The 12,788-nt window shown below is 45.2% G+C and overlaps 1 protein-coding gene across 1 annotated transcript in view; it reads left to right on the forward strand.

Moving 5' to 3' along the window:
• ATP6V0A2 (ATPase H+ transporting V0 subunit a2) overlaps nt 1–12,788 on the forward strand; it is a 420,906-nt gene that overhangs the window by 106,925 nt on the left and 301,193 nt on the right. The window contains exon 3 of the mRNA XM_078667621.1: nt 12,139–12,236. Coding sequence (XP_078523747.1) covers nt 12,139–12,236 — 98 coding nt within the window. The remainder of the gene's footprint in view (nt 1–12,138; nt 12,237–12,788) is intronic.

The following is a 12,788-nucleotide window of genomic DNA, read 5'->3' on the forward strand; positions in this document are numbered from 1 at the left end:
GGTGTGTTTCTGTACAGACCGGAGAGTGTCACTGATTCTTTATTTGTTGGTGATTGATGGTGTGTGGTTATTAGAGCTATTGTAATGAAAAAGTGTAGGGTCATTTATTAATATTAGTAATGGGCTTGGTATCATCCCCTTGCTCATGATTGGAATCCTTTGATGGCCATCACATTTCTGTGTTCCTGATTGAATGGCTTTTCTGCCTATTCATATGTCTGTCCCACCCAAGAGTATTTCCGTCTCGCAGTGTTCTGATTGGTTGACTTGTATTCTTCCACTGCTGACCTTGCTTGCATGCAGCGAACTCCCTTTTTTTAGGTCTCGCCTACGCAGAGCGCATGCGCTACATAGGAGACCTTTAGTGATCGATTCTGTTTTGGCCCCATAAACGTGCACGCGTTGCATTGCTTTCAATGGCAACGCATGCACGTTTAGCGATTCCATTGCGGGAGCGAGCCTTGATACCATATGTTTCCTACTCGTTCCCGCAAGGGAAACAGGCGCAGGCCCCCTCTTCCTTCCCCCTGCTGCCAGCGCGAGGCGCGCGCGCTTGTTTTTTTTTTAATCCTGTTCACAGGGAAACAACTAAATGAAAGAAGGAAAGAGAGGTTGTGAACTGTTCCTTCAAGTCACGGTTTTCAGTAAGTGAGGAGCAAGACAGAAACAGAGGGAATTATAGGAAGAGAGAGGGGGTGGGGCAGCTGCCAGCACAGAAAAGAAGAGGACATTGTCCGTGTCTGCTCTGGGCAGTAAGGAAGAGACAGAGTCCTTATCCTTCTCTGACCGTCCCGAATTTCCACGAAAGCAAGCAGAGCCTTTTCTGAATGCCTTTGCTATTTCTGCCGTCTTGGGACACAGTTTTGAAAAGAAAAAGTAGGGGAAGGGAATCTTTTTAGTAAAAGAAGTAGGGGCACGCCGTGCCCTTCCGATCCCACCCACTTCGACCACTGGTTCTGGTGGAACTAATTAAGAACGATCATGATCAAAGTGTATGTAAAGGGAGACAGGCAATGTGCAGCGTTACTATTTCACATTAACAGACAATGCTGCCAGTTTATGAACAGAGGTAAGATAGCAGACGGGCACTTTTGTTTGGTTTTATTAACACCGTAGGGCACTTTAGTTGAGGATGTTTTCTCATTTGTTTTTGTTTTCTCGTTTCTCTTTTGTTTTTGTTTTCCTATGACCAGCCTTACACATATTACAGAGGGACAACGTACTATTTCTCTTTTGATAGACACAACGTACACTAGCTACTCAGCTGAGCATATTCGTAGTATTTTGGCAAGGTTATGCTATTTACCGATCTTGCTCCCCAAAAGATGTCTGCCTCAAGTCCATTATGACCCCAGTCCATATCTAATGCACCTTCTCAGTGTAGCCCCTTTGTGCATCTCTAAGGACTCCGCATAGTATTGCCTCTTCAGCTCCAGTCCTGAGCTGTAACAGGACGTGCAACGCATTTTCTCGTGGGATTTGTAGTTTACAAATAGTTGCTTTCACCAGCCTTTCCGAGCCGGCTTCCTTGCATGTCGTTGCTTCTTTAGAATCTCACCGCATTCTTACGCACTGGGACGCACATGCTTTAACCTACACAGAGATAAACACCCCTTGACGTGGTTTTGTGCATAACTATACATTTTGATGTTTGTTTCACTGCAGAAAACTGGCCCCCCTCGCACAAGTGGCCCGCCACCACAACCTCAACATCATCTCCTACGCCGACGATACTCAGCTCATCATCTCCCTCACCAAGGACCCACGCACCGCCAAAACCAACATCCACGACAGAATGAAGGCCATCGCCGACTGGATGAGGCTAAGCCGTCTGAAACTGAACTCTGACAAGACGGAAGTCCTCATCCTCAGGCCCAACCCCTCAGCCTGGGACGACTCCTGGTGGCCTACCACTCTGGGGACAGCACCGACACCCACCGACCACACACGCAACCTGGGATTCATCCTCGACTCCACCCTCTCCATGTCCAAACAGGTCAACGCCGTCTCCTCCTCCTGCTACAACACCCTCCACACCCTTCGCAGGATCTACAAATGGATCCCGGCCGAAACAAGAACGGTGACACCGGCCCTCGTCAGCAGCAGGCTGTACTACGGCAACGCACTCTACGCCGGAATCCCAGCCAAACACCTACGATGACTCCAGCGCATCCAAAATGCCTCCGCCCGACTGATCGTCAACGCACCCCGCCGCTGCCACATCACCCCCACCTGAGGAACCTACACTGGCTCCCTGTCGACAAGAGGATCACCTTCAAACTCCTCACCCACGCACACAAAGCACTCCACAACGCCGGACCAGCCTACCTGAATAGCCGACTCAACTTCCACACCCCCACGCCTCGCCACCGTCCCTCGCATCCAACGAACTACCTCCGGCGGCAGATCCTTCTCCTACCTCGCCACCAAGACCTGGAACACCCTTCCTACCCACCTACGTCAGACCGAAGACCTACTCGCCTTCAGAAAACTCCTCAAGACCTGGCTCTTCGAATAGTAGTGTGCCGCCCCCCGCCCCCCCCCCCCCTTCAGCGCCTTGAGACCCTCACGGTTGATTTGAGATAGATGTGGGGTTATTCGGCAACATGCATTCCACAGTTCAGAGACGTAGTCATATGTTTCAAAAATATTTATGGGCACTGTCGTGAAATGTAGTAACTTTTCAAACATTCATTTGGGGGAAATCTAATATATTGAAATGCCTTTCAATAACATATGGGGGCTATTGTCGGAAATACTAGGAGGGACGACACTCATTCATGCCAAGGAGATTCAAGGGGGTATGACCTTCAAACTTGGGGAGATCTGTGATCTGGTATTTTTTTAGTAGCACGAACAGAGGGCGCTTTACAACCGAACTGGATTGTTACTCGTTGTTTACTTTTTTTAACCACAATGAGACTGAGTGATTTGTTCAGAACCACACTGTGTTGAGCCGAGGCCGGCATTCAGGCTTGATGTCCCTTATTACACTGTCGGCAGCTCGTGGCTCCCCCTGTCCCTTGTTCAACTGTATTGTTGGCAAGAGTTGTCAAATCTGTGGAAAGCGGACTTGGTCTCATCTCTTGTAATATTTATAAACCGCTTCAAATTCAGGGACATTTCGAGACTTTTATCATGAAAGCTCTGAACATTTGGCCTTTCCTTGCCGTGAAAAGTGTTAGCGCCTGAATGATTGATGAATGAAAATTCGCAGTCAAAGCAGAAGGGGTGCCTTTTTTTCACCATCGTGCTCTTGCTTTATCCGGATGTGGGTTGATTCCAAAACACTCACCAGCAGGGTTACAAATGTGCTCCAAAGAGCACATGGATGCTGACAGAGAATCAGGATAGTGTGCACTGGCAACCGCAACCCCCTTTCATTGGTATCTTCCATCTCTCTCACCATCCCACCATCCAGCGATGACGTGCATTAGGCTCTGCGGGCCAGCAGGAGAACAGTAGTCTTTTAATTTGAAATTAAATGAAATGAAATAAAACTTATAACGCGCAACTTTGCCCGAAGGCGTCAAGGCGCCGGAATAATTTCAGAGATCTCAGACGACAGCGCAGACATTCATTTGAAAGCACTGATTATTAGTCGGTGTCCCAACCATATAATTCCAATAGTGCCTGGTTGTACATGGGCTGACTGTTGCTGGCATATATCATAGCTCATCACCCCCCCCCCCGTGCATAATGTCAGTTCCCGGCAGTGGGTCTGCTAGTAGTGACAGGAGATGCCCGTGGCCGGGTCCGATGCGTCGGCAAGAGCTAATGGCAACCTACTCCTCTCTCCCCAAGGCTGACCATCGAAAGAGAGAGTGGAAAATGGCCGCGGGGCTGGAGAGGACTGCCAAGCGCTTCTACTTTCTGGCGGCCGAGAGGATGAAAGAGGTAAGCGGGTGAAGGCTCCAAGAGGAACCGTTAGATGGTCCTCCGCAGAGGGCCCTCCTGAGTGGCTAGTGTGGGAGGTGGTCCTGTGAAGGGTACTTGGGACTGAGTCCTGACATGGCAGGTACACAAGCAACCTCTGCTGTGTGACAGAGACAGCACCATGGTGGCTGGATGCCTCTTACCTTATGCCCCAAGCTCCAAGCGTGCGCCCTGGCTGTCCATCACTCCTAGCGCTGCCCCTTTTGGTTCTGGTTCATTGAAACACGTCCTTGCTGCGTTTCGTTTTGAGATTCATAAAATATGGCACTTTTTTCAGAGAGGTAAAGGTCGCCTGACGCCTGTGGTCACAGGTTCAATTCCTAGTTTGTCTGACACGCATGCTCATTAAGAATAAAGATGATGATCTGAAGGTGTGCCCTCATTTAGAAGTTGTCATAATTGCTTTAAATGAAGAATGAAGAAATAAAAAATTATGCGCACACTACGGGCCGGGACACAGCATTCAAACCTGGTTGGTTTGAAAATACCCATGTGTGGAAGCGCGCGCGCAAGTGGGTTGGGGGAGGGGTGCGCCCGAGAGCAGGCAGCGTTTCCCTTGCGGGAGCGTGCTACCATATGGCGCTGCGCGCTCCCACAAGGAAATTGCCAAAACGTGCACGCGTTGCATTGAAAGCAGTGCAACACGTGCACGTTTTTGCCTGGAAAGCTGAAGCGATCTCAAGAGGTCTCTTTCCTAAGCAACGCAAGCGCGCTGCTTAGGCGAGACCTAAAAACAATGTATTTTTAAACATGGCAGCGCAAACAAGGCTATGCTACTTTGTTCTCCGACAGTCTATCTGTACCACTTTCAATGGGTTGAACTCCAGTGCCTTTGATTTTGGCGACTAGTAATGATGCCTCTGCAGTATATATGTTTATACTGATAAGTGGTGAAATTAATAGATGAATGTTACAGAAACGGCGCATAAATCAATATCGCTGATCGTCTTTAGAGCCTCTTGTGATCTTGTAAGTGGCCCGGCAATGTTGTGTCTGTTTATAAGCACCGGCCATCTCTACTCTGAAGGGTTCAGAGTCCCAAAAACAGGGTTTCATCAAGAGAAGAGATGACTCCCATGAGCAGTAAAACCCAGCGGCCTTGTTTTTCCACTTAACTGGGGTTGGAGAAGCATGTTGTCCCCATTCATACAAAACGTCCCTCAGCAGCAGGGCAGCACCATCTCAGCATCTCTGCACCACCTCAGCAACGCTCAGCATCACCTCACTGTTTCTCGGCACAAGAACAGCACACCACCACAGAATCCCTCAGCACCACCACAGCATCGCTCAGCACCAGCGCAGCATCTCCTCAGCATCAGCTCTGCATCTCCTCAGCCTCACTCAATACTAGCAGAGCACCATCACTGCATTATCTCTGCATCAATGCACCAGCAGCTCAGCACCACCTCCAGCACCACCTCAGTAGCAACTCTGCTTTCAATGCAGCACCTCTTCAGAATTAGCGCTGCACCGCTTCAGCACCAGCTGAGCACAGCACCGCCAAAGCATCACTCAGCACCACATCCATACTCAGCACTGCTGCACTACAAGATTCCATTACACTTAATACCATTTAATTACAATCCACATAATTCTACAGCACACCATGCCACGTATTTCCACTACTCAGCTCACCACCACACAATTCCACAACAAACAATTCCAATACAACCCATCCCTACCTCACACTCCCACTACCCCCTTTCATTTTGCAATCCCACTGGCCCTCTCATTCCTCCCACATACTCTTTAATACCTGCTCACACGTGCTAACTTCCGGTACCTCCTCGCGGTGTGCACTAGCCAACCTCTCTCTCCCCGGAGGTCCTCCCACTCATCTCTGTCTTTCTGTCTCCTCTCTCTCCCTCTCGTACCATCTCTATCTTTCTCTCTCTCTTTCTCTCTCTCTCTCTCTCTCCCCCTCTCTCTCTCTCTCTCTCTCTCTCTCTCTCTCTCTCTCTCTCTCTCTCTCTCTCTCTCTCCCTCTCTCTCCCTCTCTCTCTCTCTCTCTCTCTCTCTCCCTCTCTCCCTCTCCCTCTCCCTCTCCCTCTCCCTCTCCCTCTCCCTCTCTCTCTCTCTCTCTCTCTCTCTCTCCCTCTCCCTCTCCCTCTCTCTCTCTCTTGTACCATCTCTCACCTCGCTTGCTCATACACTCTTTCCACCTCGATCATATAGTTCACTTCAGTGCTTTTAGCACAATATCTTTCCTGTGCCTTTTCAAATGTTTCTGTTCCTCAAATCCACGCTGACCTCCTCTTCTGCAGGTGTCTTCTACATACACAAACACTCCCTCTTTATACCTCTGTGGCCTGCTGTTCACCTCTCTCTCTTTCTCGAACACTCTTCCCCATCCTCTGTCTAGATTCATTCACCACTTCGTGCACAAACTACCTATCCCTCTCTATCTTCCTCTAACTCTATTTTCTGCACCTCTCACCCCTGTTCACCATGCCACATAATTCCAAACACAAATACACTACACACCACACAATCCCACAAATAACAATTTCAATACAACCCACATTACACTCCACAGCACTCCAAACAAAACACAGGGGTAAAAGATATTACCATTTACAATGCCAATAGCTCTAACTCTAGCAAATGCGAGACCTATGGCATTGTAAATGCTTGTTTTCTTTTTCTGTAAATGCTCCCCTTGGAGTGCATTTGTTTTCATATTCTGTTCCCATGGGCTGCTTACCCTCACCTTACTTTCCCCCGTCCCCACACTCTTTTTTGCTTCCCTACTCCCTTCTAGCTTGCTCGGAGTTGCGGGTACGTTAAATGTGAGGCAGTGGTTCAGGTATGCTGGTCCTTCATCGGATATATAGTTATCTGCATGTGTTAAACAGAAAACGTTGGCTAGGTTCCGTTTGTGTTGTTCTGTAATGTCCAGCGATAGTCCACACGTAGATAATCTATTAAATTACGTGACACAGTTTCCTTAGAAGAGGATCAGGTTGAGCTACTGAGGTAAGTGGCTAGGGGAGTACCTCAAAGTTTTTAAAAACTGAAGTACATATCCATAGCAGTTGTGTTTTGTGAATTATGGTTGCAAATATTTAATGTACATTTTTAGCACTATACTTACCCATGAAGTGTAAGTACCCTATGCGTGTTTTTCCTTGGTGCACCCCTGGTTAGTCAGTGAGCATGTGGCAGTGTTCCGTTTTGTTTCTTGGACAAACCACAACTAAAGTAAACAGCACTGTTGAATATGTTGAAATTATGTTGATTACAGAAAGGGTTAGAGTATGGGTTTTTTTAGGTCTCGCCTACAAGCACCTTTAGTTGTATACTGTCAATTGACATCTATAGCACACCTATTCCTGCACCTTTGCCGCCAGTATAGCTGCTTTGTACATGCATGGTTTTGAAAGGAAATTCCTCTTGAGTGACAATCCCCTTTAAGGCTAATATCACATTGTGGAAATGGTATATAGATTATGTCCTGCATATATGAGAGGGAGACCAGGAATCCGTATCCCCTTTATTTCCTTAGTTAAATAGACGTGACCAATTTCTAAGTTTCATATTCACACTCCGTAATAAGGAACTCTCCTTCTTGCACGTGAGAATCTTCTTCAACAAGAGGTTTCAATACAGAGACACACCACAAACCCACAGAAAAAATAACCTACTAAAATTCAACAGTTTCCTCCACCTCAGAGCATTAATGGGAAATCTGCTACAGGGAGAGTTTTTAGTTCTAGGAAGGAACTGTAGCAAAATTACAGTTATCCAGGTGCAAGCTGAAGACCTCTCCAACAAACTCAAGGCACGAGGATCATATGAAAATCATCTTTGAAAAGAGCCAGGAATCAAAACGGATATGCTCAGAAAGATAACACGGACAGGGGTGTAGCAAGGGAGGGTGGAAGTTTGGCCCAGGCGGCGCGGCTATCTGCAGCACCGCTCTTCAGCCATCGCGGGCCAGCAATAACGCAGGGGCTGCCATGGGTGGCCAGAGGGCTAGCTATGCCACTGAACACAGATAATAGATTGAGCTGTGTTACTACATATAACATAGTGTCCAACCAGGTTAAAAAGATAATCAATAGGAACTAGCGTCTCCTCAAGACTGGTGCACTATTCCTTAAGAAACATCTTTTCCTACCCCAAAGCGATATGAACTTGAGGGACACATTAGTTCATAGCAGAGGTAGAAAGCGGAGAACTGACACCTACCTTGCACGGTAAACCTGGAGTAGTGGGCCACTAACCGTATGGACAGTGCAGTGTATGTGAGGTGACAACCCATACCAAGACTTTAGGGCTGGGCCTAAAAACACCCGGGGCATTGCAAAAATACACCAACTGTAATTCTGGACTTGTCATCTACATGATTACTTACCCATGTAATATGAGGTACGTAGGAATGGCCTGCAGGAAGGTGAAAATTCACATTGTGGAACATCGTAGTAACTTGTGCTGTGGAAAGGAACAGAATAAAGATGGCTGTGCATTACATCACGGAAGGCTGTACTTTGGATGACTTTAAATGGATAGTGGTTGAGCAGTTAGACAACACTACTAGGAACTCGGGACGGGTGTTAGTTGAAAGAGAACAAAGCTGGATCTACCGACTATGCAACACGATACTGATGGGAAAAGAGTCAAAAAAGAGAAAGCCAAAAGTGAAGAGGACCCTGCAAGTGCAGTAGGGATGTAGAAGAAAAGTGCTTGAGGTGGAATCAGACCAGAACAGACTTGGTAGTGGTCTTCCCTCGCATTCGCTAGCATCGACAGCGGTTACTTCATAAAAGCTTTGGGCTTTCCCCCCTCTTTTTATACACAAAATAAACACTATTGTGCACTAATATATAGAGGAGTGATCTGTTACTTATAATGCAGTGTAAAACATATGTCTTTTTGAATGTTTTTAGCTAACAACCCCCATTTTTCCTTGTAAATATACGGTATTTGTGCACCCGAGGAAGAGCCTGAGAGGTTGCGGGTGCCAGGTAACTGAGGCTTGATTAAGTGTAATGTTTGGAAGCTTCCCTTTAACCTCTTGAAGCACACCGTTTAGCATTGAGCCCCTGATCACATGATGAGTCGCCTAGGGGCCACCGTGTTGATGCAAGCCGGAGGACTGCGCCGCCGGTCACTCATTAACTGGATGAGAGTTCAAACAGGTGGATTTATCGTAAGCACAAAGAACTGAAAGGGTGCGGTAGTCTAACTTTAGAACTGCAGACCTGAGGAGAAAGCGTTTCTCGATTGGCAGCTTCCCGGAGCACACAGGTCACCTCATATGATGTGCCTGGGGCTGGTCAGGTGTTCAGACCTGTTCCTCTATTGCATTCAGGTGTATTATGAGCAGTGAAACAGTCCAAGTAATAGCTGCCAAGTTTTGAGCATGCATTTTTGAGGCACTTTCATGTTTTCAATGTGCATATTCGTGACATGTCAATGTCTTCCTTATGTGTGATAAATTATTGTGATTAGAAAAGGCAGCTCGGCCCATGTAATGAGGAACATTTTAGAAATGACTTAATTTTACAGTTGCCTGGAAGCAGTCTTAAACCTGATGCAACTCTCATGAGTTGCTACGTGCTAAGGGCATGATCACGTGCCCACTTCCTATCCACGATGCAGAAAAGTGAGAGCCTGCTTCAAGTGAGGGATGTGAAGAGAGATAAGATTCAGCATCCGGCATCCTCACAGAAACCGCTTCATGATCTGATCTTAACTGGAGAATTTGACCCTGTAGTGCCAACATGTTTTCGCAGTGCAGTGACACAATATTTAGTCAATCTGCATATTATTGTCCAAGCAGTGTAACTGCGCCTTCATTTTACCACTATAGCTGCAGTGTGTAACCCACCCTTCCAAAAACCACCATGCTATACACTGAAGCTACTCTGTTACCCCAATCGCAAGCACAAAGGTTTGAGCATCTCATTTATAGTAAATATTTTCCATGTAACATTTTCATAGTTTTTTAGATGTGGCTTTAGCCAAGACCTTTTAAATTTACTAAAATTATAGTTATATAATATTCTTATTGATAGGAGCTTTCCGCCAGCCCTCTTTACCCATTGGTCTGTTGTCATTCACGTTTTTCTTCCTCCCACAACAGCATAAAACAGCGAGTTAGCACTCTTCAGCCATTGGTTGACTTCATTGGCACATCACACACAAAGTTCCCGTCAGTGCCAGGAACTACAATTTCAATGTATGGTTTTTGAAACCACAAAATATTTTTGATTTTTTTTTTTATTGGCCTGGGTTCCCCAACTACCCCAACAAAAACGTTTTGCAAAAACCATCCCAAAAAAAACCTTGACAAAGCCAAAAGGCAGGCAGCCAACACCAGCTCTATCAACATTGTGAATGCTTTTCTCCCAGTAAGAGCTTCACTAAAACCATGGCGAAACAAAATAATCATTAGCAAATTAAAAAATCTTGCAGCAAACACCAGACCCATTGGCTTTGCCAATACTCTCTTATGATGGTGCTTTGTTTTGGAGAAAAAAGGTAACATCATCTCATTGTCTGTGCACAAAATCATTCACTTTTTAAAAGTTACATCTGAGTTATCTGCAGTGTATGCCTGAAGTATTGTACACCTCACCATGGCTGTCTGTCTAGCGTCAGCCTCTACTATGCAAGTCCGCACTGGAGAGGTTTGTCTGTGTCTCTCTGCTACACTTTTCTTTACCAGAGACTTCTTCTACTGTATTCTGTGCCATAATGTCTGACTCTGCTGTACTACTGTGGCTCATACAGGTCAACATAGAGCCTTTTTCACTATGTCATTTTGACCCAGACTGCCTCTAATTCGTTTATTTGACTCTCATCCGAGACTTACCAATAAACGCTTTGTTTTGTGTTTTTTTTTTGTTCGAACATTTTCATTGGCTTAAAAAAATTGCTGCTTATGGTATACAATTATACCACGTCAACCCTGTAGTATAGCAAATTCTAATTACATATGATTTAGGTGTGATAAAGTGCACACACATCTATCTATCCTATCTATCTATCTATCTATCTATCTATCTATCTATCTATCTATCTATCTATCTATCTATCTATCTATCGCTCCAAGCCAACTATATTTTTAATATCCTTGTTTCAAGGACTACATAAATTATGAGGTACTTTCTTAAACATGTAGTTATGAACATTGAATCATAATACAGATAGACGGTACATTTGCACAGCCTAACACAACATAGTTGGAAATGTGCTATTTCTATGTAGCATAAGCGTTGTTAAATCACATTGTTTATAATGGGTCCTTAAAGTGAGAATGAATTTAAAGCTAGAAGAGCTAAGGTTTAGATCCTTAGAAAGATTTTGAGGTGAAAATACGGGACTCTTTTGGAAAAATAAAGGGACGGTTATACGAGACTCATTAACCCAGAAGTTGTTCTTGTGGGTTGTTTCTTCTGGAGATCGGTGTCCAGCTTGTTGCACAATTTTGTGTTTTTAGCGACGATGAGTCTCAAATGTTGGAGCACTACATTATCTGCACTACTTGGAAAGCGCAACCATGCCCACCTGAGTGAACGTTCAGTTTCCTTGCTTATTTCCACTCTGTAATGATGGTTTTGCTGTTGGGAGAATCACAACTAATTTGTCAGATAATGGTAAATCCAGACTTACTTGAGCATCTAAGCACTTAGTTACTGGGGTTATGAGTTGCTAATGTCCAAGATTTCATTGCTAAGTTTGTTCAAAGGTCTCTTTGGAATTTGCATTCGAAAAGCATGTGTATGAAGTTAGTCTTAGGGGCTCGACAGTTCCAACAGATATTTTGGTACCATTCCTGAGTTTTTCAGTCTAGTAGGCTTTTAGTATCCCTAATCTACATTGTGTTTTGCAAGTATTGGCATTACTTTGTAATGCAAAGCACCACATTAGTGGCCATTTGTCTTTGATATTACTGAGGCCTGCTATATAAGCATCATTATCCCATTTCGTAGCCGGCGATATGCGCCTCTTGGTAGTGCTAATAAAAACAGTTTTCTAACCAGAAGTCTTTCTTTCATCTAATTTAGGAAAATTTGACAAAGTATTGCCAACATGTTTTCCCAGTGCAGGACCATATTTGGTCAAACTACAGATTTACAAATTGTGGTTCTGTTTCCAGTATGACAGTGTTATAGTTTGCCCTGCATGTTTTCATTTTTAAATATAAAGTAACAAGCCTGGCCCGTTTACATTCTTTTTCTTTACCAATTCCAGACTATTTGCTTCAAGAAATCAAGAAAGCTGACATTCCTCTTCCGGAGAGCCCTATTATTCCTCCTGCTCCTTTACCTAAGCACATGTTAGACATACAGGTAAGTTGTCAATGTTTTTATAAATTGCACAGGTGTTTTTCTGCAACTTTATTGATGCTAGCCAGTTTCAAGGTGTTTTGGCGGCCTTGGAAGGTACAGTGTTAGCCCCCCTCACCCTTTTTGCTCGCGTTCTGCTCCAGACCACTGCAAATCAGAGTAAGGGTGCTGACACACATCACACACACATCACACCTCCCAACGGTTAAAGTAAAGTTATAGTTAGGTGAATGTCAATGACAGCAGTAACATTTGAACAAAAAAAAAAAATTGCCAGTTATGGTTAGCAAACCTAACTTTAATTTGTGCCCCTGCCATGCACTGCTGACAGGGAACTAAGTCCAATGGTCCAGTAATGGATGTCAGCAACATTTTTCTCATGTTGCTGGCAGACAGTCGGAGCGCTCGCTCCCACACGAGTCGGATGGCCCAGAGGGAAACAAGGTCCCTGGCCCAATTGGAACGCTTCATTTTTAAGTTGACACTTCCTAGAGACTCTCACGGACCCAACCGTCCAGATATGCAAACATTTTTAGACCTTAATTTCTGAAAATC

This window comes from Lissotriton helveticus, chromosome 11 (assembly GCF_964261635.1).
Source record: "Lissotriton helveticus chromosome 11, aLisHel1.1, whole genome shotgun sequence".
Lineage (NCBI taxonomy): Eukaryota > Metazoa > Chordata > Amphibia > Caudata > Salamandridae > Lissotriton > Lissotriton helveticus.